The sequence below is a fragment of the Portunus trituberculatus genome, chromosome 7, assembly GCF_017591435.1.
Source record: "Portunus trituberculatus isolate SZX2019 chromosome 7, ASM1759143v1, whole genome shotgun sequence".
Lineage (NCBI taxonomy): Eukaryota > Metazoa > Arthropoda > Malacostraca > Decapoda > Portunidae > Portunus > Portunus trituberculatus.
In genome coordinates, this window is record NC_059261.1 from 4475546 (window position 1) to 4502415 (window position 26870).

At 42.2% G+C, this 26870-nt stretch overlaps 1 protein-coding gene across 2 annotated transcripts; it reads left to right on the forward strand.

Moving 5' to 3' along the window:
* Nucleotides 1-9331: 9331 nt before the first annotated feature.
* On the forward strand, nucleotides 9332-22383 carry LOC123498615 (Bardet-Biedl syndrome 1 protein homolog). Of its 2 annotated transcripts, XM_045245892.1 has the most exons (12): nucleotides 9332-9452; nucleotides 10207-10354; nucleotides 10824-10923; nucleotides 12547-12662; nucleotides 14518-14691; nucleotides 15345-15476; nucleotides 16568-16795; nucleotides 17153-17381; nucleotides 19976-20131; nucleotides 20991-21124; nucleotides 21852-21986; nucleotides 22118-22383. In XM_045245892.1, the coding sequence occupies exons 1-12, from the start codon at nucleotides 9442-9444 to the stop codon at nucleotides 22289-22291; spliced, it is 1737 nt and encodes a 578-aa protein (XP_045101827.1). In that variant the 5' UTR covers nucleotides 9332-9441; the 3' UTR covers nucleotides 22292-22383. The 2 variants fall into 2 exon arrangements, with proteins under 2 accessions (XP_045101827.1, XP_045101836.1); XM_045245901.1 differs by lacking the exons at nucleotides 9332-9452; nucleotides 12547-12662 and having other exon boundaries at nucleotides 10322-10354.
* The last annotated feature ends 4487 nt before the right edge of the window (nucleotides 22384-26870 follow it).

The following is a 26870-nucleotide window of genomic DNA, read 5'->3' on the forward strand; positions in this document are numbered from 1 at the left end:
TGTGTGTGTGTGTGTGTGTTGCCTTATCTTTCGTTATGGGGAGCCCACCAGCTGGAACCACTGACACCCAGCTCCCAGCTGGAGGGTGTTGGAGGGGGAGGTGTGTGTGTGTGTGTGTGTGTGTGTGTGTGTGTGTGTGTGTGTGTTACCCTACGGAACGAGCTTGCTCTTATCGTTATGGATAGGCCTGAGCCCACCAGCTGGAACCACTGACACCCAGCTCCCAGCTGGAGGGTGTTGGAGGGGAAAGTGGCTGTGTGTGTGTGTGTGTGTGTGTGTGTGTGTGTGTGTGTGTGTGTGTGTGTGTGTGTGTGTGTGTGTGTGATTCACTATGGTCGCCCGGTAGTCACCCAGCCAGCCTTCCCATTACGGAACAAGCTCAGAGCACATAGACAGATCTTCGGATAGGACTCAGACTGTGTGTGTGTGTGTGTGTGTGTGTGTGTGTGTGTGTGTGTGTTGTGTGTGTTTCACCGTTCTGTATACGTTTCATCTCTGGCGTCCCTCTTTATTATCCTAGTCTGTCAACACAAACTGCAAGTAATAGCGTATAGCGAAATGTGTCCTATTCTTAGCGCTTATTGAGCAAGGGGAAGCTATGATATGTAGGAAACACATAGCCCGGAGCAAAGCAAGGTGCCTCTATCGCCTCGCCTCGCCCCGCCGTGTTAACCCCTGCAGTAACATGACGTGTTTTCATATTTATTCTGGCTATTACTCAATGATTTTATACAGCTTCACAAACTTATGTGGGGATTAAAATAGTGAAAACTGGCCATTAATCTCTGACACCGTAGACCCTTCTTATTGTAAGCAAAATCATCTAATCACACACAAACTATCGTAAAATGCCACTTAAGGGATTAGACTCGACTCACTCAGACGCCCATAACTGAGTGCATGGCGGTAATTCAGTGCTGGAGATCTTAATGACAACAGTGCCCACAGAGATAGATTGAGAGTTTATGGACGACAACAGTAACAACACAGCGCCTTGTTTTCACCCGACATGTTTCCACTTTCCATCGTCGTTCGTGGAGTGGCTGGCGAGAACAAATCAAGGTTCCTCGCAATTCTTTTACCTTGATTTTTGGGTTTGATTAGGCGATTTTATTGACATTAGGAAGGGTCTATGGAGGTCAGAAGATTAATGGCTGGAGTCTTCACTATTTTAATCCCCCACATAAGTTTCTGAAGCTGTATAAAATCACCAAATAGCAGAATGCATAGGAAACGCGTCCTGGTACTGAAGGGGTTACGGCAACGCACACCCTAAATAGCTTTGATACTAGTTAACCCCAATGAATAAGTGTATGCAAGTCACTGTGTGTGCTTGAGATCTTACTGAAAACAATGCCTACACATCAAATTGTTTTCACCTATTACATATTTCCACTTGTATCGCTGCACGTGAATGGAATAGCTCTCTCTCTCTCTCTCTCTCTCTCTCTCTCTCTCTCTCTCTCTCTCTCTCTCTCTCTCTCTCTCTCTCTCTCTCTCTCTCTCTCTCATAATCCTAATTCAACATTCCTCTTAGCTCTTCACAACAGACAGATGAGTAAGTCGGAGTAATGAGTGGAGAGATTTGGTAAAGCTTCCAGATAGTAAGTACGTGTGTGTGTGTGTGTGTGTGTGTGTGTGTGTGTGTGTGTTGGTTACCTGGGCAACGCTCCCCAGGTGAACCAAGCTACAGTGGTCGCCTCACTACCCACTCCACTAGTTTAGCTCTCCCGTCTCGTCTCTACCTCACTCATAGTTCACTGGGGTCTCCGTGTCTCCCTGGCTGGCTGGCTGACGTGTTGCGTTCTTGCCTTGCCTCTCCTCCCTCGCTCCAAGTGCCAAGTGAAGGTAATGTAATATCCCAAACTGTCTTAATCCCTTCTGTACCATGACGCGTTTCCATATCCATTGTGCCTAACTATTTGACGACTTTATACAGCTTCAGAAACTCATGTGGGGGATTAAAATAGTGAAAACTGTGGCCATTAAAATTCTGAACGCCTTAGACCTTTCCTCTCTCTCTCTCTCTCTCTCTCTCTCTCTCTCTCTCTCTCTCTCTCTCTCTCTCTCTCTCTCTCTCTCTCTCTCTCTCTCTCTCTCTCTCTCTCTCTCTCACACACACACACACACACACACACACACACACACACACAGTTAACTATTGGTGTGTAATAATCTCGTTCAGTTCTTGAGAAACGCTTAAAGGCACTAATGAATCCTTTGCCGTAGTTTCTGGGCTGAGAGCTTACAAACTGTTACTCCGGGATACAAGCTTTCCAGGCTCACACAGCAATCCATGGCTGGAAAAATATTAGGTGGAATGGAGACAGACTAAAGAATAAAGAATAAATAGGCGAGTGTCTCAGCTGATAGGTACTGAGCGGAGCGACGCGAGAGATAGATAGATAGAGAGGGTGGGAGGGGTGGAGGCGGAGATATGAGGAACATGGGGGAGGGGACGGAGTGGGGGACAGACGGGAAGGTGGAGTGTGGATCGCAGGCAAGCTGATACGTCAGAGGCACCTGTAGCTAATGACAACTAGGTACCACTTAAAAAAGGATGGCAGATGTCACTTTTGTTTGAAATACTGGTAGGAAAACTGCTTCGTGAAATGCATACATACATACATACATGCATACCGTACATACATACATAAATATATACACATATGAGTATATTTTTAACATTGTTGCCAAACGCTTCCGCTCATAGTGGTCGGAACCCGTAGTGAACCAGGGTTGCCATGTTTGTCCTTTTAAGGACAGTCTGTCCTTTTTACGACCAGAACCACGATACAGGTGAAAAGTTAAAAATTCCATTTTCAAAAAAATCTTTGATTACCTGGCCCCTTATCACCCCCTTCATATAACCTGTATCCTTTTCTACCCTTCTCCCCAAGCCTTGATACCCCTTACTATGTCATACTGTTAGTTGTAAATTTATCCACAGAACTCTTCTTGCTGCCGTCCCCACGGCAGCCACACCATCTTCTGATCGTTGAGGACTGAGGGAGAGAACGCATGCCAGCCCTACCGAGAATCGAGAATGATGACGGCGCAGCTGACCAGCGGAGAGGAGACAAGGCACTCGGGGGACCTGCCAAGACTGATGACATCGCCAGATGACACCGACGGCAGGCCCGGTGCTGGTTCCTTCGGTGTGTTTCCCCCGTCAAGCCCTACGCCCTGAGTTGCTGGGACAGTGGCCTACGTCGCAGCAAGGGGTACTTGGCCACCGGGATGCTTACAAAACTCCCGGCAGTGTGGCTGAGCTTACGGGACGCACCGAAGGGGGGTTCGTGCCGGGAGTGACCATGTCTTCAATATCAATCGTGGAACTACCCCGCCGACCTACAAGGATGGAGGGACAACGAACATCGACCCACACTACTACAGGAAATGACACCCGCCTCGAAGTGCTCTTCAACTTCGTATGTCACCGGAAAAGACAATACCCATAATGTGACACCTACAGGACATACATATATATCTATATATTTGTATATATTCTCTTTTAGCCTTAAGACATCCACAGCAGCACGGGTGGTTTTCCTCCCAGACGACATCTGTGCTGCTGTGGTAATTTAGTAATTTACTAAGTGTAATTGTAACAATTTATAATAATTTTGACATCTGTATATACCACTGTTCCCTTCTAGTAGACGTTAGAATAACATATGTATAATTACCATGTAACCCTTATCTATCTCACAGCAGTATGGGTGGTTTTCCCCCGGGAACTCCGGTTTCCACCCTTAACCCAGCCAGCACATACTGCCCTGTGATATTTCACTCCTTTACAGTAGCAGGCCGGACCGCCCGCCAACTTTCATCTCCTACTATATTTCCTCACTTTTTCTTCTGTTGTACCAGTTGCGGTACACCGCCTCCCCCCCTCTTGTGTAACCCATCTTTCCTAATAAACTTTGAAACTTTGAGCCTGTTTGTCCTTAATTTTTCTTTAAAAAAAGGAGTCAAAATATGTCCTTTCCTGTCCTTTTTTCAGCAAAATTTATTTATTTATTTATTTTTTTTTTTTTCATGGTGAACCAAGGATCCGGTCAAACCTTCAAACACGCAGTCAATAAATTTGTTTCTGCAACATCCTATCTTTTTATTGTTTCATCATATTTGTTCTTGTGTTATATAAAAATAAATCGAGCATATTATAAACTTATGATTTTTCTGTGGGATCGCAGACTGGTAACTATAATAAGCAACCGGCAACTCCCTTAAAAAAGCGCTCCACTCCCAGCCTCCCAGCCTAGCCTAAATGTTGCTAGATTTCATATAACCATGCTGGTTCTCTCTCTCTCTCTCTGCTGTTATACACTTTCTAAACACATACACTTAAACACACACACACACACACACACACACATATATATATATATATATATATATATATATATATATATATATATATATATATATATATATATATATATATATATATATATATATATATATATATATATATATATATATATATATATATATATATATATATATATATATATATACACACACGTGTGTGTTTGTTTGTTTGATCTGCTGCAGTCTCTGACGAGACAGCCTGACGTTACCCTACGGAACGAGCTCAGAGCTCATTATTTTCGATCTTCGGATAGGCCTGAGACCAGGCACACACCACACACCGGGACAACAAGGTCACAACTCCTCGATTTACATCCCGTATCTACTCACTGCTAGGTGAACAGTGGACAGTGAACAGTGAACAGTGAAAAGGGGCTACACGTGAAAGGAGACACACCCAAATATCTCCACCCGGCCGGGGAATCGAACCCTTGTCCTCTGGCTTGTGAAGCCAGCGCTCTAACCACTGAGCTACCGGGTGTGTGTGTGTGTGTGTGTGTGTGTTGGAAATTGCCAATTTAAATTTCTAGCATTTATCATTTCTATCTACATAAAGCAGCTATTTTTTTGTAAAAAAAAATATATAAATAAATATATAAATAAAAGACACGGCCGTCTTCAAAATATATTGTGGTTCCCTTTAAAAACTGATGGGAAATACCTAAATTATAGCAAACTAACATGAAAAAAATAATTCGTAATGGTATGAATTGAGTGGTATGCAGCAGCAGCAGCAGCAGTAGTAGTAGTAGAAATGAAATGGTAAAATGCCGGCCAACTGCAGTGTTACTGCACCGCCAGACGCCAGTCCGCCACCCGTCCCGGCCACCGATCCGCCGAGTGGTGCCGACACATTATTCATTCTTAGCGGTAGGAAGCAGCAGAGTCCCGGCACAGACGCTAGACGATACAAGCGTCAAGCGGTACCGGAAATGATGCCGGCACATTCAGTTGTACCAGTACAGATGCGTCTCGCCGAGCTACCGAGACCGCGCCGACGCGCCAGGGCAGCCAGTCGGTACCAGTGTGAGAATGACTCAATGTTACCGTCTTACCCATCACCGCTCGCCTTGAGCCACCTCCACCCTGTATACAATTTGCTCAGTAACGCTTCGGCTATTTACCGCTACGGAAATTTTTACAGGTACTGTACCGTTAAGGCTGGTACCGGAACTTGCCCACCAGTCCGTCAGCCGCCCTGCACTTGGCAGGACAAGGCGCTGGCCGTGAGGGACAGTGAGTAGTGGAGATGAAAATACCGATAATAGTGATATCTATAGTAGCGAAGAGAATATTGTGTGTGTAGCCTCTCAGTAATCAGAGGTTAACTATTTAAACCTGGTTGAGGACACAAAGTGGACAGTGGAGTGTGGGTGGCTGCTAGTGACACGGACAGCCGCCGCCGAGCAGTCTTTGGCTAACGTAAGTAATATATTGGTGTAACTCATCATTTCACGGTGGTGCCATGTCATAACCTAACGTTGGTAACCTCCAGGACAACATATTAGTGAACTAACACCTGCACATACTTATTAAAACCAAATAATTCAAATCTTGAAAACGTAAACAAACCGATCCCTGACCCGCCGCCTCTCTCTCAGCCATTATCTGCCTCATCTCTCACTCATTACAGGCCAGACAGGTCACAAAGTGGAGCCATAGGCCTAATCTTTCATGTCAGTTGTTGAGATATATCCGCAATTACCTGATTTGTGTGCTATGGAGGCTCAGTGAGAAGAAGCGGGCCTACCCATGACGTCACGAGCCCCAGGCTGTGACGTCATCACCAGCTCCCGCCCAAAATGCCGGTCCCAGATGCTCGACTTCCACTATTATTTATATTTGTCTCAGTTCATTTATTTCGAGTCACAAGTGCCTTTTAAGGGTTTCTAATGATAGTTCGCAGTGTTTTACGTGTCTTCCATGCTTGAGTTGAGTGAAGTACGGTGATGTAGAGGGTGTTTATGACTTGAATGGGAGGGCCAAAATACGCTAAAATTTTTACCTCCGCTATCTGTGATTTTTTATTTGAGGTTGTAGCGAAGTGTTTGTGTTTTCAAAAGATGGTTTATCATGAGAAAAGTGTGCAAGGCTCCTGAGAAGTTAAAGATGTGGACTTTAAGAATGATATGTAGTCCTGTTAATATTGTAAACAACGTCATTTTTAAATATTATTTTTTCTAATAGGGCGAGTTGCCAGGTTTTGATATATCGAAATGATAGTCATAATTTTTGAAAAACGTTATCGATTCAGTTGAATGAAATTGGTGGGCTTTGAAATTGTGTTTAAGCAAGTCGAAGTTCTAATACTTTATTTAGTATATTTTTGAGCTATTTTTATTATTCCTTTTCTCGGCAATGTTTTTGTATTTTAGAAGTTAGTTTCGATTGATAACGAGTCAGAATTTTTATAACATTCGTGTCCAGCTGCCTTTTTGGGAATCCTCATTTTCAAAATGATTTGCGTAACGAATATATGTGACGTCATCAAGGGAGGGCCGACCCCCCCCCCGGCTGGACCCAGGCCGATACCTGGCTCCAGGCCCGAGGGTGTGGAGATGGGTGTGTGTGTGTGTGTGTGTGTGTGTGTGTGTGTGTGTGTGTGTGTGTGTGTGTGTGTGTGTGTGTGTGTGTTGCCTTATCTTTCGTTATGAGGGAGCCCACCAGCTGGAACCACTGACACCCAGCTCCCAGCTGGAGGGTGTTGGAGGAGAATGTGAGTGTGTGTGTGTGTCATTTTCTTTCATGGTACTTAGCGTGTGTGTGTGTGTGTGTGTGTAATTCACTATAGTCGCCCGGTAGTCACCCAGCCAGTCTTCCCCATTACGGAGCAAGCTCAGAGCTCATAGAGCGATCTTCGGATAGGACTGAGACTGTGTGTGTGTGTGTGTGTGGGTGTTAGAGTGTGTGTGTGTGTGTGTGTGTGTGTAATTCACTGTTTGATCTGCTGCAGTCTCTGACGAGACAGCCAGACGTTACCCTACGGAACGAGCTCAGAGCTCATTATTTTCGATCTTCGGATAGGCCTGAGACCAGGCACACACCACACACCGGGACAACAAGGTCACAACTGATTTACATGTACCTACTCACTGTAGGTGAACAGGGGCTGTGTGAAAGGAGACACACCCAGATATCTCCATCCGGTGGGGAATCGAACCCCAGTCCTCTGGCTTGTGAAGCCAGTGTCTAACCACTGTGTGTGTGTGTGTCCTTTTCTGTGTGTGTGTGTGTGTGTGTGTGATTCACTATGGTCGCCCGGTAGTCACCCAGCCAGCCTTCCCATTACGGAACAAGCTCAGAGCACATAGACAGATCTTCGGATAGGACTCAGACTGTGTGTGTGTGTGTGTGTGTGTGTGTGTCGTTATTTCACCGTTCTGTATCGTTTCATCTCTGGCGTCCTCTTTATTATCCTAGTCTGTCAACACAAACTGCAAGTAATAGCGTATAGCGAAATGTGTCCTATTCTTAGCGCTTATTGAGCAAGGGGAAGCTATGATATGTAGGAAACACATAGCCCGGAGCAAAGCAAGGTGCCTCTATCGCCTCGCCTCGCCCCGCCGTGTTAACCCCTGCAGTAACATGACGTGTTTTCATATTTATTCTGGCTATTACTCAATGATTTTATACAGCTTCACAAACTTATGTGGGGATTAAAATAGTGAAAACTGGCCATTAATCTCTGACACCGTAGACCCTTCTTATTGTAAGCAAAATCATCTAATCACACACAAACTATCGTAAAAATGCCACTTAAGGGATTAGACTCGACTCACTCAGACGCCCAGAACTGAGTGCATGGCGGTAATTCAGTGCTGGAGATCTTAATGACAACAGTGCCCACAGAGATAGATTGAGAGTTTATGGACGACAACAGTAACAACACAGCGCCTTGTTTTCACCCGACATGTTTCCACTTTCCATCGTCGTTCGTGGAGTGGCTGGCGAGAACAAATCAAGGTTCCTCGCAATTCTTTTACCTTGATTTTTGGATTTCATTAGGCGATTTTATTGAGATTAGGAAGGGTCTATGGAGGTCAGAAGATTAATGGCTGGAGTCTTCACTATTTCAATCCCCACATAAGTTTCTGAAGCTGTATAAAATCACCAAATAGCAGAATGCATAGGGAAACGCGTCCTGGTACTGAAGGGGTTACGGCAACGCACACCCTAAATATTATTACCGGTACTAATACCGGAACTTGCCCACCACTATCTTTCAGAGCTGTGCTTACACCTACGAGAGACACACTGCATCACATGACAGGGTGGCAATGAGGCTCAGATTAGGCTACAAATACTTTTGGGAAGTCAGTGCTTCTCCTGGTGTGTGTGCTGTGTGATGCACCAAGGGGACACACTCTGCCTCACTATATCATGGAATGTCCTCTCATTGCTAAATTTAGGCCACAAGGTCAGCATGACTTGTACAGCCTCATTGATTCATTGATCATCTCCTAGACTCTGCCACCCTCAGGGGAAATACTCCGGGGATATCTTCAGTTTGCTCCAGACTGTAGGATGTTTAGGCAATAAGGTGTGCAATATGTGTATTTATTTATTGAAATACTTGTATTCTTGTTGTGTATACTGTCCAGAGTTATTTCTGTGACACTTTAACCTTAAGTCTTTGCCCAGGGGGAGGGTGGCAAGGCCCATCCTCCTCCTTTGTTGTAATTATTTATTAATTCAACAATAAATGTATCAATCAATCAATCAATCATTATATACACCATCTGCTAACGAGAATTACATAGACTAAATGCAATAAGAATTACATAGACCACTTGCTGAATAGAATTATATAGACCAGTTGTGAAAGAGAATTACCTACGTATATAGATCACCTGCGCAGGAAAATTATATAGACGAGTCGCAAGAATAAATTACACAGATTTGCTAAAGAGAATTACACACACCATAGAGAGAGAGAGAGAGAGAGAGAGAGAGAGAGAGAGATCCCGTTAAAAAGACAACCATCACAATATAACAACAAGAAGCCAAATACCAGTGACTTGAGCCCCATTTACCCATTATTACGAGTCACACCATTACTACAACATGGCAGATAAGTAGGCAACCCCGCTCTCACTACTACCACTTTATATTTTGCTAGTAATTAGTAAAAATGCCCTTAAAAAAAGCAAATATTGTATAAAATTAGGGTTTAGAGAGAAAAGGATAGAAATAGGAGAGGAAAAAAAAGAATAGGGGCAAAATGTAAGGGATATAATGGTGGAGGAAAATAAGGGAAAATGGTCAAGGAGAGGGGAAAATATGGAATATAATGGTGGAGGAGGAAAATAAGGGGAAAATAGACAGGGAGAAGGGAAATAGTAAGGGGTATAATGGTAGAGGAGGAAAATAAGGGGAAATAGACAGGGAGAGGGGAAATAGTAAGGGATGTAATAGTGGAGGAGGAAAATAAGGGGAAAATAGACAGGGAGAGGGGGAAAAGTAAGGGATGTAATGGTGGAGGAGGAAAATCAGGGGAAAATGGGTAAATTAGGAAATAAAAGGAGGAAAAAGGAAAAATAAGATGTACTACAGGTAGGAAAAAAGGAAAAGTAAGAGAAATTCTGATTGAAGGATAAAATGAGAGAGAGAGAGAGAGAGAGAGAGAGAGAGAGAGAGATTAGTGTAGGTTAGGGCAGATCAGTCTAGTTTAAGTTAGGTTAGGTTAGGTTAAGTTACTGTAGGTTTGGTTAGGTTAGGTAAAATTAAATTGGGTCAGATTAAGTTAGTCTAGGTCAAGTTAGGTTAGGTCAAATCAAGTCAGGTTAAGTTAGATTGTGTTTCTATGCCATTATCTTCCTCCTGGCGCAGCGAACGATGGCTGACGGCGCACCACGACCCCCTGGCAGCGCTGTACACCTTCAGCTCCTGCATGGCCCTGGCTGACCTCCATGGCGACGGTGAGGCCAAGCTCATCATTGCCGACCTCGGAACTGGGGCTTATAATATGAAGCTTAAGGTGTGTGTGTGTGTGTGTCTATTTTTTTTCCTTTTGTTTTTTTTTCTATTTTTTTCTGTTTGATCTCTCTCTCTCTCTCTCTCTCTCTCTCTCTCTCTCTCTCTCTCTCTCTCTCTCTCTCTCTCTCTCTCTCTCTCTTTCTTTCTTTCTTTCTTTCTTTCTTTCTTTCTTTCTTTCTTTCTTTCTTTCTTTCTTTCTTTCTTTCTTTCTCTCTCTCTCTCTCTCTCTCTCTCTCTCTCTCTCTCTCTCTCTCTCTCTCTCTCTCTCTCTTGAAAATATAGGAAAAATAAGAATAGAATAAGAAAATAATTACTCTCTCTTTGTCTCTCTCTCTCTCTCTCTCTCTCTCTCTCTCTCTCTCTCTCTCTCTCTCTCTCTCTCTCTCTCTCTCTCTCTCTCTCTCTCTCTCTCTCTCTCTCTCTCTCTCTCTCTCTCTCTCTCTCTCTCTCTCTCTCTCTCTCTCTCTCAGGTGTACAAGGGAACGAACCTGATGTCGGAGAACACCTTGATTGACCTTCCCACAGGAGTCATCACCTTCCACATGGACACCACAGAACCCAGAGTGCCAGGTGAGAACTGTTCATTAACCCTTAGCCGGCGGTGGAACTATATATAGACGGTCCTGATTGTATCAAAAATTTGCGGGGTGACTATATATAGACTCGTCTCCAAAATTTATCCCTTGTATTTCTAAGCATCGACTATATATAGACGGCCACGTGTGAGTGCCCCCGAGCCACAAAAATGATAACTGGCAAGTCAAGAGTGGCCTTGGTGTACGTGACTTCTCACACTCATACGACACTCTGTTCCCAGCTTTCAGGCAGGGTGGAGTGCTCCTGTCTGCCTGTCATTCCAGCAATATAGTATTATTTCTTGGACATATTTGGGAATTTTAGGCACAACCATGCTTCCTACAAGGAGGAGAATCACTGATGAGGATTTACAGCTGATTCTAGCGCATGATTTAGATGATGAGTTAGTAAGAGAGGAAACCATCACATAACTGAAAAAGCAAAAAACAAAAAAAAAAAAAAATTGGGAGGGTGGAGGGAAACCACATCCAGGTCACAAGTCCTGGACACATTTTTAATGTGGGTGTGAGTGACTCCATTATTCTAGTAAACATATAAAGAAATTTCACTTTAAAGCCTAAAATTTGATTTGAGAAACTTGTAAACACGGCGCGAAATTGCGGTAGAGTCTATATAAAGATGCTGTCAAAACGTAACAAAATGCGGTGTAACTAAATTTATGCTGCACACCAGTAGGCGGCAGAAGCTATATATAGACGATTCACATTTTAGGAGACAGCCAACGTCCACTGCCGCCGGCTAGGGGTTAAGCACAGGTGTGGGCTATTAATCAAACACAGGTGAGACTATTAATCAAACACAGGTGAGGCTATTAATCAAACACAGGTGAGGTCTATTAATCAAACACATAAGAATATTTTAACACAGGTGAGAACAGTCAAACACAGGTGAGGACATTTAAATACAGGTGAGGACTATTCATTAAACACAGGTGAGAATTATTAATTAAGCACAGGTGAGAGTGTTTTGATTTTCTATGGCTGTGTTTAATGTTTTGATTTTTTTTTTTTTTTTTTTTTCTTGTCTTCATTAGGTTAAGTAACTTGACTTAACCAAACCCAACTTAACCAGACCTAACTTAAATTTTACCCAAACCAAACCTAAGATAGAGTATTTAAACGCAACCTAACCTAACTTTCTTTTTCTTCTAAACCTAACTTAACCTAACTCAACCCTACCCAATTGAACACAACCCAAGGAAAACCCTAACCTAACCTGATCTAACTTAACTTAACCTAATATAACCTAACCCAACCCAAACCCAACCTAACCTAACCTAACCCAACTTAACCCAACCCAATCTAACCTAACCCAACCCAACCCAACCCAACCTAACCCAACTTAATCCAACCCAATCTAACCTAACCCAACCCAACTTAACCCAACCCAACCCAAACCAAACCCAACCTAACCTAACCCAACTTAACCCAACCCAATCTAACCTAACCCAACCCAAACCAACCTAACCTAACCCAACTTAACCCAACCCAACCCAACCTAACCCAACCTAACCTAACCTAATTCAACCCTAACCAATTGAACACAACCCAAGGAAACCCCAGCAGACCTAGCCTAACCCAACCTAACTTCTCGCAGCTGTCGCCGTGGCCTCGGGAAGTTACATTTATATATACAAGAACCTCCGTCCATACTTCAAATTCACTCTGCCGACCCTGGAGGTGAACCCGGCAGAGTTTGATGCGTGGGGCCAGGTGTGTGTTGGCAGGGCGCTTTCCTCACCCTGTCACTAGCACCTCACTCTGTTTGCCTTCACCCTGTCACTAGCACCTCACTCTGTTTGCCTTCACTGTGTTACCAGCACCTCATAAGTTTGCAATGGTTTTTTTTATAAGTTTGTGATGGTTTCTAAAGTTTGTGATGTTTTTTTGTAAGTTTGTAATGATTTTTCTAAGTTTTTTATGATTTCTCTAAGTTTGTGATGTTTTTTTTTACTAAGTTTGCCATGTTTTCCCTAAGTTTGTGATGTTTTTATTTTTTTCGTGTTTTTTTACTAAGTTTGGCATGTTTCCCCTAAATTTGTGGCATTCTTACTAAGTTTGCCATGATTTCTCTAAGTTTGTGGCATTCTTACTAAGTTTGCCATGATTTCTCCAAGTTTGCCATGATTTCCCTAAGTTTGTGGCATCTTTACTGTTTTGCCATGATTTCTCTAAGTTTGCCATGTTTCTTTTCTTAGATGTGATTTTTCTATGAGTTTTCACCGTGTTTTAAATGTCTAATGCTTATTTTTATTTATTTTTTTATATTTTCACTAAGTTTTTATCACGTGTTGGGAATTTTCCAGCTGTTTTCCTTTTTTCAAGTTTTTAGCATGTTTTAGATCTTTTCTGTTTCAATCTTTTTTTAATGTTTCACAAAGTTTTTATCATTTTACAATTTTTCACCTATTTTTTTGTTTATCTTTCTTTGCTGTTTGCACCCTGTTTGTGATGTTTTCACTAAGTTCTTTTTTTTCATGAATTTTCATTTTTTCATTTTTTTTTTTTTTTTTTTTTTCATTAGTTCTTTTTTTTGTGTGTTTTTCAGATTCTTATTTATTTATTTATTTTTTCTTATTTGTTTTCAGAATCTTTATCTTATTTCTGCACATAATTTAAGGAATGTAAAATAAATGACAATATGATGACAGTGTGGAGAGGAGACACCAGAGTAAACACACACACACACACACACACACACACAGCTCACACACACACACACAGACACACACACACACACAAATATTTGGGTGTGTCTCCTTTCACGTGTAGCCCCTGTTCACTGTTCACTGTTCACCTAGCAGTGAGTAGGTACGGGATGTAAATCGAGGAGTTGTGACCTTGTTGTCCCGGTGTGTGGTGTGTGCCTGGTCTCAGACCTATCCCAAGATCGGAAATAATGAGCTCTGAGCTCGTTCCGTAGGGTAACGTCTGGCTGTCTCGTCAGAGACTGCACCACATCAAACAGTGAAACACACACTTCTCCATCACCTTCTCCACTCCTCTTCTTCATGCCTCCAACCTTCTTCCTCTTCTTCACTTTTCCACCTTTCTCTACCCCTCTTCATTTTCTTCTTCTTCTTCTTCTTCTTCTTCTTCTTCTTCTTCTTCTTCTTCTTCTTCTTCTTCTTCTTCTTCTTCTTCTTCTTCTTCTTCTTCTTCTTCACCCCTCTTCTTGTTGTTGTTCTTCTTCACCCCTCCTCCACCCCTCTTCTTCTTTGTCACCCTTCCTCCACCTCTCTTTTTTATTTTTCACCCCTTCTTCATCTTCAATCCCTCCATCCTTCCCCTTCTTCTTCACCTCCTCCATCCCTCTTCTTTTTCACCCCTCTTCAACCTTCTTCACTACTCCACCCTTATTCTCCTCCTTTTTCACCCTCCATCATTCAAGTGGGCCTTTTTTTTATACATATTCCTTGCCCTTGACTGGCTTCCCTCCTGCAGTAAGAAAAAAAGAAAGAAAAGAAAAGAAAGATAAAAATATTGGCCATCCTTTGTCTCTCCATCCTTCTTCTTCTTCACTGTTCCACTTCTCTCCTTCTTCACCCCTCCTGCGTCCCTCCTCCAGGCGCGGGATGAGCTGCTGGACGTGAGCATGCTGTATGAGATCCTGGATTCGCTGCGGCAGGAGGTGGGGGAGTGCGGCCTGACCACTCGCTCCCAACGCTTCCTCATGTGTCCAGACCATGCCTCACAGACCGCCTTCCTCGAACAGCACAAGGGATTCATTCTCAAGCGACAGGTGTGGGAGAGAGAGAGAGAGAGAGAGGGAGAGAGAGAGAGTTATTTATCTATTTATTTATTTATTTAGTACAGCACAAAAAGTTGATTCTAAAGTGATAGGTGGGAGAGAGAGAGAGAGAGAGAGAGAGAAAACTGGTCTGACAGAATGCAAATGAAGAGAAGATCCAGGTGTTGTTGTGTGTGAGAGAGAGAGAGAGAGTCACTCCAGTACATCTCACTCCCTCACCCCTCCTCCAGCAGACAGTCACCCCAGCTCCTCTTACAGTCACTCCACTTCCCCTTCCACAAATAATCACCCCAGTCTTTCACCCCACTCCCCCTCTCACCCTACTCCTTCACCCCACCACCCCCAGTCCCCCACCAGTCCCTCCCCACAGTCCTTCACCCCAATCCCACTTACCCCACTCCCCTTTCACACCCCCTCGAGCAGATAGTCACCCCATATTCCCTCACCAGTCCCTCACCCCAATCCTTTCACCCCATTTCCTCACCCCACCCTTTTCCAGCTGATACTCACCCTCACCCCTCCTCCAGTAGTCCCTCACTCCTTCTCCCCAGCCCCTTCAACAAACAATTACCACAGTCTTTCACCCCACCCCTACTCCCCCCATCACCCCCTCCAGCAGACAGTCACCACAGCTTCTCCTACAGACAGTGGTGACGTGTGTATCGACCCTGAAGAAGAGTCACGCGGAGGATGACGCCATCTCCTGCCTGGTGTTGGGGACAGAGAGTGCCAACATCTTCATCCTGGACCCAGAGGCATTCACCATCCTCAACAGTGTGCGTCTAGGGGATCTTTTTAAAGGATCTAGTAGTCTTTTAAAGAGTGTAGAGGGTATTTTAAAGGGTTTAGTGATCTTTTAAAGGGTCTAGTGTCTTTCAAAGGGTCTAAGGGGTGTTCAAAGGATCTGGTAGGTTTTTTTTAAAGGTCTAGTGGTCTTTCAAAGGGTTTATGGATATTTTAAAGGTTTTAGGGGTGCTTTAAAAGGGTCTAGATGTCTTTAAAGGGTCTAGGGGTCTTTCAAAGGGCTTGGTAGGGTTTTTAAATGGTTAAGGGAGTCTTTCAGTGTTTTTAAAGGCTCTAGTGGTTTTTAAAGAGTGTGGTAGGGTCTTTAAAGGGTCTATGGGTCTTTCAAAATTATCCATCTTTCAAGGTATTTAGGGGTATTTTTAAGGGTCTAAGGGTCTTATTAAGGGTCTTGTGGTCTTTCAAATAGGTTTTTTAAAGGGTCTGTCAGTCTTTCAAAGTGTTTAGGGATGTTTTGAAAGGGTCTAGGGATCTTTCAAAGTGTTTGGCAGGGTTTTTAAAAGGTTTAGTGGTCTTACAAAGGGTCTGCTCCATAGACCCTTCCTAATGTAAATAAAATGGTCTAATTGTACACAAATCTCAAGGTGAAAATGGATCCCAGTATTGAAGGGGTTAAGAAGTCAGAGGAGGCTAAGGAGTACAAGAGTGGATGCCACCCTTGCTTATGGAGGACAGACATCCTTTCACAGTCAACCACTTTCCAATAATTGAAATCTGCTGCTTATCTTTTTTTTTTATTAATTGATTTATTTTTATTTATTTATACCATGTGGGCTTTTCATGGAAATTTCTGGGCTAAAAGGGATATTTTTTGTGACACCTCCTATCTCAAAGCCCACTCGCTAGGAAACCGTTGCCGTGAGTGAGGAAGCCCAACCTACACTCGGATCGTGGACAGGATTCAAACCAGTGCGCTTGGAGACCCCTCGGACCCCAAAGCACACATGGTTCCACTGTACCACGGCGGCTGAACTGTGAAGCTTTCCCTGCCTGCCTCATTATGGTGAAGCAAATTCTTCATTCCTTAATATTTTTGAGTACATTTGATGGTTTTCGGTGACAGATGAGCCTGCCGAGCGTCCCAGTGTTCCTCTCAGTGACGGGGCTGTACGACGTGGAGTACCGCATCATTGTGGCGTGTCGCAACGGCCAGATCTACACCCTGAAGCGCGGCACCAAGATCGGCCGCCCCACCGCTGAGCTCACCTCTCAGCCCGTCGGTCTGATTCGCCGTGACAAGACTATTATTGTCGCCACCATGGACCACCACCTGCACTCCTTCAATAATAAGGTGTGTGTGTGTGTGTGTGTGTGTGTATTTTTCTTTTGCCATTTTAACCCATCAGAACTACCAGCCATACCCTCCACCCATACCACATAACACCACCCCCAACACACACCACACAACACCACATGACACCCCCAAAGCCTCTTTAACACCCCCCAAACACCACATAACACCTTCAACACACCCAAAACACCACACAACACCACATAACATCCCATAACACCCCCAAAACACCCTTAAAACAACTGAAATCCCACAAAACACCAAAACACCCCCAAAACACCAAATAACACCCTCAAAATACCCCAAAAACCCAAAATACCCCTAAAACCTTTCAAAACACCTCCAACACAACCACAGGGGAAACGACTCTGGTGCATAAGACTCCCAGGGGCGGTGCTGTGCCTGGAGTGCCTGGAGGTGCGTACGCTGAGCCTCACCCTGGTGGCACTGGCCCTGGCCGACAACCGTGTACTGATCTACCGCGACAAGCACCTGGTGGACACAATACACACTGAGGACCGGGTGGCAGCCATGAGGTTCGGACGGTTCGGACGGGAAGACAACACGCTGGTTCTTGTTTTAAAAGGTGAGGGGGATGGGGGGTGATGGGTGATGGGTGTGGGTGTGAACAGGTGATGGGTGATAGAAGGTAATGGATGGTGGATGATGGAAGGTGATGGATGTTAAGTGATGGGAGAAAGTAATGGGTGTAGGTGAAGGAAAGGAAGGTAATGGTGATGGGTGAAGGAAAGGAAGTTAATAGTGATGGATGAAGGAAAGGAAGATAATGCAATGAAGGATGGAAGTTAATGGGTGATGGGAGCACTCAAGTTTTTATCCTGGATCTGCCACTGTGACTTAGTAGGTAGAAGAATGAAAATTAAATGGAAGCAAGGAAGAATTAAGTAAGCATGATAAAGATACCAGGAAATAAGATATAACTATAAAGAAAGTAGGTTTTTTGGAGGGAAACAAGCAAAGGCACGAGGTTTTGAATGCATTGAAGTGACATGCAGCCCAGCACACAATATGAATGTAGTATATATTATTCATCCATGATTTATGATTTAACAATGTAGCAATCCTAAGCAGCATTTTAAAAGTAGGTTTGTTTAGAGAGAAGTAAGCAAAGGCATGAGATTTTGAATGCATTGAAGTGACATGCAGCCCAGTATATGAATGTAGTATATATTATTCATTCAAGACTTATGGTTTGATGAAGTTGCAATCCTAAATAGCATTGTGAAAGTATGTTTTTATAGATAGAAGCAAGTAAGGGTGGAAGGTTTTGATTGAACTGAAGTGACATGCAACCCAGCACACAATATGAATGCTTTATATATTATTCATTCACGACTTACGGTTTGACAAAGTAGCAATCGTAAACAGCACTGCAAAAGTAGGTTTGTTTAGAGAGAAGTAAGCAAGGATGGAAGGTTTTTGATGAATTGAAGTGACATGCAGCCCATGGTGACTTTATATGGGTGAGAGGCCGGAGGTTCCCCATAAAAGAAAAACTGGTGTAAATGGAAAACAAAGTGTGAATTTATGTCATCGGCAGCGAGGAATGAAATATAAGAGAATGAATAGTGTAAGAGTGACAGAATAAGGAGATGGAAATAGTAGAAGTGATAAAACAACAGAAATAAGAAATAGAGCAACAAGATATCATGAGGAGGTGGTCTGGTGGTGAAGATACTGAGAAATGATGGTGAGGAATGAAAAATAAGACAGTAGATAGCATGAGAGTGACAGAATAAGGAGATACAGCAGTTAAAAAGTAAAAAAAAAACAAGAACTTTTAATGAAGACAACAGGAAGAGAAACAAAACATTTTCATTAGGTCAGCAAAACAAAAAAATAACAACTATGTTCATTTTAATGGGCACACAGCAGTAGGTATAATAAAACAACAAATAACAAACGAAACAACAACATTTTAATGGACACACAGCAGTAGGTATAACAAAACAACAAATAACAAACAAAACAACAACATTTTAATGGACACACAGCAGTAGGTGTAACAAAACAACAAATAACAAACAAAACAACAACATTTTAATGGAGACACAACAGCAAGATTAACAAAACAAAATAACAGGAACATTTCTATCAGGGTAACAAAAACAACTAATAAAAATGACAAACAAAACAACTTTTAATGAACACAACATTAAGACAAACAAAACAACAACAACAACAACAGCAGCATTTTCATCAGGTTAATTAAACAAAAATAATAAACAAAACATTCTCATCGGGATAACAAACACAACAAAAATAACAACAACATTTTAATGGAGACACAACTAAGAATAACAAAACAACAACAACAACAACAAACATTTTAACCCCTTCAGTACCATAACACATTTCCATATTCATTCTGGTGACTATTTGGTGATTTTATACAGCTTCAGAAACTCATTTGGGGATTAAAATAGTGAAGAGTCTAGCCATTAATCTTCTGACCCTCCATAGACCTTTCCTAATGTCAATAAAACTGTCTAATTGTACCCAAAACTCAAGGTAAAAATGTATCCCAGTACTGAAAAGGTTAATGAAGACTAGTAAGATTAAGAAAGCAAGGTAAAAATGCATCCCAGTACTGAAAAGGTTAATGAACACAGTAGTAAGATTAACCCCTTCAGTACCATGACGCATTTCCATGTTCATTCTGCTTACTATTTGGTGATTCAGAAACTCATGTGGGGGATCAAAATAGTGCAGAATAGTGAAGACTCTGGCCATTATTCTTCTGACATTCATAGATCCTTCCTTATGTCAATAAATTCGTTAAATCACACCCAAAACTTATGGTAAAAACGCGTGATGGTACTGAAGGGGTTAAGAAAACAAACCGCAGCATTTTCATCGTGGTAACAAAAACAACAATGGAGGAAGTGGAGAGAAACACAGGCGCAGGGAGGTGAGTGTATTCCAAACTAGTTTCGCTGCTTCTTCCGGAAAATAGCATACACCTGGTTTTCTCAGGCGCAGGGAGGTGAGTGTATTCCAAACTAGTTTCGCTGCTTCTTCCGGGGAATAGCATACAGCGTAACTAAGTCAGGAATAAACTCACCTCCTTGCACCTGGTTTTCTCTTCACCTCCTCTAACTTGTCTAAACGTCTGAAGAAGAATAATAACAATCAAGACAACAACAATTTCTTCATCAGGGGGCGGTCTGGTGGTGAAGATCCTGAAGAGAACAGCTCGGTTTGACATCCAGGACACTGATGGGCCGGCGCAGGGGCTGGTGGTGAAGCTCAACATTCCCAAGAAGACCAAGCTGTTTGTAGACCAGACCATGAGGGAGAGGGAGAACTGTGTGTGTGAGTTGATCCAGTCCTATTTATTCTGAACTGTGTGTTAGTTGATCCAATCCTAACTGTATTTACCTAGTTGTAGTTTTACAGGGCCTGGGCTTTATGCTCGTGTGGCCCTGTCTCCATGTCTACACTTATCCAATTTCTCTTTAAAACTATGCACACTCGTTGCTGACACCACTTCCTCACTCAAACTGTTCAAAGTCTCAACACATCTTTGTGGGAAACTATATTTTTTAACATCTCTCAGACATCTTCCTTTCTCAGTTTTTTACTTGTGTATTCTGAATGTGTGTGAGTTTATCCAGTCCTAACTATGTAATCTGATCCTCACTCTCTCATATTAACAACATATTCTAATTTTCCTTGCTGTTCCTTTTAAGTACTTATTCTGATCTTCTTTGCTCTCTGTGTCATCATAAGTGTTTTTCAAGGGCGCAGAAATGATGAGGTGTCTTTTTTAAGGATGTTTTTCTTGTTAGTAGTGTTGAAATCTTGTTAATCTGTCACTAGAATCATTAAAACACATTCTGATCTTATTTACTTTCTCCAAAACTGTGAGTGTTGTTCAAGGATACAGAGATTTTATTCTGTGTTATTTCTCCATTGATTTATTTTGCTTGTCAAGTCAATCATTCATTCATCTACCTACTTTCATTACCTAGTTGTTTATTTTTTTTACTTATATTTACTTATATATATGTATTTATTTATTTATTTATTCATTCATCCACTCACTTATCATTCATTTATTTATTTCCATGTATTCATTATGTATTTATTTCCATATTTGTTCCTTCATTTAGCTGTCATCTCCTCTTTCCCTACTTTCCCACTCATTCCTGACTGGTGCGGCACATTGCAGTGATGCACCGAGTGTTCCAGCACGACCTGTATCGCCTGCGCCTCAGCACCGCCCGCTCCTACGTCCAGGCCCTCGAGACCAGCAGCAACCCCATCTCACTCTCACAGACCGAGCCCCTCAAACTCTCCGCCCAGGTAATGCCCTCACACACACACACACACACACACTGGTAATCGAAATGTTCTTCTATTAATGTATACTAGTAGTTCTTAAATGTGATGGTAATATGCTCTCTCTCTCTCTCTCTCTCTCTCTCTCTCTCTCTCTCTCTCTCTCTCTCTCTCTCTCTCTCTCTCTCTCTCTCTCTCTCTCTCACACACACACACACACACACACACACACACACACACACACACACACACACACACGGTAATAATTCTAAACTTAAAACCATATAATGAATGATTTGTACACAGTTTAGAGGTTGAAGACAGCTGGAGAACAAGGAAAAGAGTGATTGGTTGTTAAGACAAGATTGGAAGATTGGAGATGGCTGGAGAACAAGATTAAGAGTGATTAGTAAAGGAAATAAAGGTGACTGGGGAACAAGAAAGAGAGTCATTGGTTAAGAAAAGATTGAAAGTAGTGGTAGAACAAAATAAGAGTGATTAGGAAAGATTGGAGGATTGAAAGTAGCAGTAAAACAAGATAAGAGTGATTAGGAAGGTATAAGGTGGATGAAGAATGAAATAAGAGTGATTAGTAAAGAATAGATTGAAGGTAGTGGTAGAACAAGATAAGAATGATTAGGAAAGATTGAAGGATTGCTGAAGAACAAGATTAGAATGATAAGTTAATAAGGAAAGGTGTGCCAAGAGAGAGAGAGAGAGAGAGAGAGAGATTTAATTTTGTCTCCTCCAGGTGTTGGGTCTTGGTCCGACTTTCAAGCTGAGGGTGGAGCTTCAGAACACCTCCCCCTCCTCCCCCTCCCTCCACCTAGCTGTCATCTTCCACTGTGATGATCGTGTGTACAGCGTCAACAAGTCTTACATACAGGTGGGTGGTGAGACGTACACACACACACACACACACACACAACCAAAACAAACCCCACACATTAGTTCACCTTCTCATCCACCTCCTCCACCTTCTGATCCACCTTCTGATCCACCTCCTCCACCTTTCAGATCCCCATTCTAGTCCCAGGCATCATCCACGTGGCAGAGACCCTGGTGACCTGCGTGTCAGAGCTGGGCATCTCGGACACAGTGAGAGTGTTTGTGGTGAAGGGGAAGGCATCACGACCCCTCCTCACTGCCCTTATCAATATGCCTGTAGCTGAGGTGTTCATGGCTGCCTAAGGAGGAGGAGGAGGAGGAGAGTAGGTAAAGATGGAGATAAGAGAGCAGATAAGGATTAGGAAAAAGAGGGGGATAGAGTATAGAAAAGAAGGTGAAAAATGAAGAGAAATCAGAAAATAAAGAGTAGGAGGAGAGATGGAAAAGTAGGTAAAAATGATAAAAAGCAGAAAAAAAAAGGAGAATGAAGAGGAGGAAGAGAAGGAGGAGGATAGAGGATAGAAGAGTAGATAAAAATTAAGAGAAGAGAGTAGAAAATAAAAAGAGGAAGAAGGAGGAGGAGGAGGGAGATGCAAGGTGGTAAAGTATGTAAAAAGGAAGAGAAGAGAGCAAAAAAATAAAAAGAAGGAAGAGGAGGAGAAGAAGAATAGATGAAAACCAAGAGATGAGAGCAGAAAATTAACAAAGAATGAGGAAGAGGAGGAGGGAGATAGAGGGTAGAAGAATATGTAAAAAAAGAAGATAAGAGAGCAAAAAGAAGGAAGAGGGGGAGAATACAGTGTAGAAGAGAAGGTAAGGATGGAGAAGAGAGCAGAAGGAGGTGGAAAAGGAGGGAGAGAGACTAGATAAAGATGAAGAAAAGAGAGTAGAAAAATGGAGAAGGAGGAGGAGGAGGATGACGTGAGCATTGATAGAAAGAGTACTAGATAAGGAATAAGAAATAAAGGAATAAATAGAAGAGAACAGAAAAAAAATGATAAAGGACTTGAAAAAAACACTGATAAAGAGGAAGAAGAGAAGGAGTAGGAGGAGGAGGTGTATGGAAGGGTACAGTAAAGTAAAAGAGAAGTGGAAATATAGAAATAAGGAAGAGGACTTGAAAGAATACTGATAAAGACAAAGAGGAGAGGAGGTCAGATAATAAAGAGGAGAAGAGATGAAGATAGGATTTAGAGGAGGAAGTAAAAGGAATTAATAGAAGAACTAGCTAAAAAAAAAGGAAAAAGACTTGAAAGAACACTAATGAAGAAGGGATGGAGGAGGAGGCGGCAGAGGGACAGAAGAGTAGGTAAAAGATGAGAGAAGAGGAATGGAAGGGATGAATAGAAGAGAATAGAAAAATAAAGAAGATGACGACTTTAACACCGATGAAAGACAGTACAGTAAATATTTACATGTACGTTTATTGAGGTTATTTAGAGAGTTTTATTAATTAATTTATTTACTTTATTTATTTATTTATTTTATTTATTTTATTTTTTTTATATAACTAGATTCCGTCCATATTGTGATAACTTTAAGTGTATTTTAAGTAAGCCAAGATACATGTACTAGTCTTTTGTGTGTGTATGTGTTTGAGAGAGAGAGAGAGAGAGAGAGGTTTTTGCATATCTCATAATGTACCAATGAAATGTAGTTAGAGCTATATTATTTGTGTAGTCTTTGTGTGTGTGTGTGTGTGTGTGTGTGTTTGAGAGTAAGAGTAAGAGATTTTGCACAAGCTTCATAATGTACCAGTGAAATGTATGTTAATATTGAGTTAGAATATAATTGGCAGTATGAAGATGTTGTATGGCTGTCAGGTACCAATGTAAGACAAGCAGTGGAAAGACACAACATTCTATATATATTTTGCAACAATAAACTGTATCCATTTCAGTGTAGTTTGAGTGGAAGTACAATGATACAGCAGGTACAATGGTAATTATTAAAATTATAACAATATAGATATAAATAAATAAAAAATACTGATAAACCACAGAGATATTTGAATGGCTGTTGATATGAAGATAAATGATGATGGCATTAGTAAGATAAGGATAAATGTATACTAAGAATTAACATACATGAAGTAATATAAAGATCTACGTAATATTTTGCAACAGTAGTTAATACACACACACACACACACACACACGGGAAAAACATAAACAAACACACATAGAAATTAAGAAAAGATAGACAATTTAATATGAGTGGCATAATACAATACTAGGCAGGGAATGGGTATAGAGGTGATCTCGGAGCAGAGGAAATGAATGATGCAGTAATAAAAAGCTATACAGTTGTACACAATATAGAGCAGAGTAAAAGAATAATAGATAAAGAAAGAAAAATGGCAAAAAAGCAGAGAGGAAGTATGAAGGTTGGGTCTCTCTTCCTAGGCATACAGGGACAGAAAATACAAAATGGAAATGATTTTGACTAATATGGATGAAGGTGTGGAGAAAACAGGAAGGGAAAAGATGCAGCTGCTGGCACTGTATAGAGAAGGGGATAAGCGAATAATGATTGATTGATTGATTGATACATTTATTGTTGAATTACTAATCACTAATGCTACTTTGTTCAAAGTCCTTAATGCTACTCTTAACATGACCCAGAGTGTACTCAATGCCAGGGTCCACTGTGTCATCTTGTAGGGCACACTGAGCAAGGTGGTCTGCTTTTTCATTTAACGGGATACCCACATGTGAGGGTATCCAGATGAAATGGACCGTGGCACCAACACCTTCTAGGGCGTGGATGAGATCAAGACACTTATTAACTAGATCACAGTCCATGGTGGAGGGGGGGGAGGTGGATTGAAGGGCGTACAATGCAGCCTGACTGTCAATAAAGAAATATGCATTCTTATGGAGAGGCGCCACAATGTGGAGCGCCTCCAGTACAGCATACAGTTCTGCTCTAGTGGAAGACATGGGTGCAGGGAGCCGCCTGGAAACCTCAGTGTCAGTGTAGAGACTGGCAGAGATGTAGTCACGGATGAACAGCCCACATCCAGACCTGCTGCCATTGACTGACCCATCACAATAAACATGAATGGCCTGAACGTGTGGGTACTTGGACAATTTAGTCATGAACATGTCTTGCAGCACATGAGGGAGCCAGTCCCTCTTGGGCTGATGCAGTGAGTGAATATCAACACTGACACGGTGAGGGTTCCAGGCGGGTTGCAGCGGTGACATAACAACGTTAATACAAGCCTCGGCTACACCTACACTTGTCAGTACTCCCAAGATCTTCCTGAGGTATGGTGTTGTAGGAGTGCGAGGATCATGATACAGGGGGTCAGTGATCCCTTTAGAGAGTCAGAGCCGTGCATAGCATCCGACTAATTGTGCGACAAGTAATTTCCTGTACCCTACACATAATACTCGGCAGGTGCAGTTCAGCTCTGAGGACTTCAATCCGTGCAGTCCTGGGGCATCCCAAGATTATCCGCATGGCTTCATTCTGTACAAGCTCCAGGGGACGGAGTTGGGTGGCACTAAACTGTATTAAAACAGGGCGGCATAATCAATAAGGGACCGTATGACAGATATATAGAACATTCTTAGGACTGGAATGCCCGCCCCAGGCCCTGTTGGCTAGCAGCCGAAGTGGTGCTAGCCGTGGCAGACAGAGGTCTCGAACATAGTGGACGGCTTGAAGAGACTTCCTAAAGGTCATCTGAACACCCAGGTACTTGTGTATGTGAACTCTAGGGATGGGAATGTTATTTACAGTGGGCAGCCGAGAGACCTTCCCTTTAGCTTGAAATTTTGTTTTACATTCATTAATCACTAGTCCCATTTGGACACACAACACTGCCAGTTGTGACAAAGCAACCTGGAGAATCCTGGGTGTGGGACACTGGAGGAGTATGTCATCAGCATAGATGAGGACCTGGGTGCCCTACGGACAGGAACAGCACGCAATTTTGTCCATTAAAACATTGAAAAGCATTGGACTAAGGACTCCACCCTGTGGTGTTCCAAGCTCAAAAACTTCCTCAGAGGAGACTGCACCTTGAAACCAAACCTGTGCTGTTCTATTGTACAAATAGTCCCTGATCCATCCTAATAGTCTATCTTTTACTCCTTTGAGAATGAGTTCCTCCATAATAACCGAAAGCTCTGCAGGTAGCATCCTTATTTATAAGACACTCAACAAAACAATGATTTGTAGAGTAACCTTTTAGGAAGCCATGTACATTGCCAGAGAGTATATGGCCCACCTTGTATATGAATTAGTTCCTGGAATGAATGGTGCCCTTGATGTAGTAGTATGAATGAAAAAGGAAAAAAAATTGATTGTGAATATCAGATCTTTATTTTTGTCTATTCATTTATTTATTTATTATTATTTTTTTTCAAGTTTAGGTCTGTCTAAGGGAAAGATGCGAGGTGATGTTCGGACACTTCGGTCATTGAGAAGGTCTGAGGTCTCTGGGTCTGGGTCTGGGTCTGGGCGGTGGGGAAGCCGAAAATGTCAGTTATTTAATAGTCTCTGGATTCAAGTCTGGGCCAGAGGAAGATGACTGATTGATTGATTGACACATTTATTGTTGCATTAATAGTGAAATACAGCAATGGAGGAGGATGGACCTTGCCACTCACCACCTGAAAAAAAAAAAAAAAGAAACTGACATGAGAATCTAGGTGAAATAAACTCGGGTGATAACTGTAAAAAGAAAATTAACTTAGTCTGAGGCTCTGAGCAGGATACGCTTAAAATTAGATTTGCTGGAGGGTCTGGGGAAGCTAAGGTGTGGGTAAGAAAAAAATGAAATGAGAATCTAGATGAAATAAACTGGGATAATACTACAAAAATCAAATAACTTGGTCTGAGAAGGGGAAGCTTGAAATTAGATCTGAGC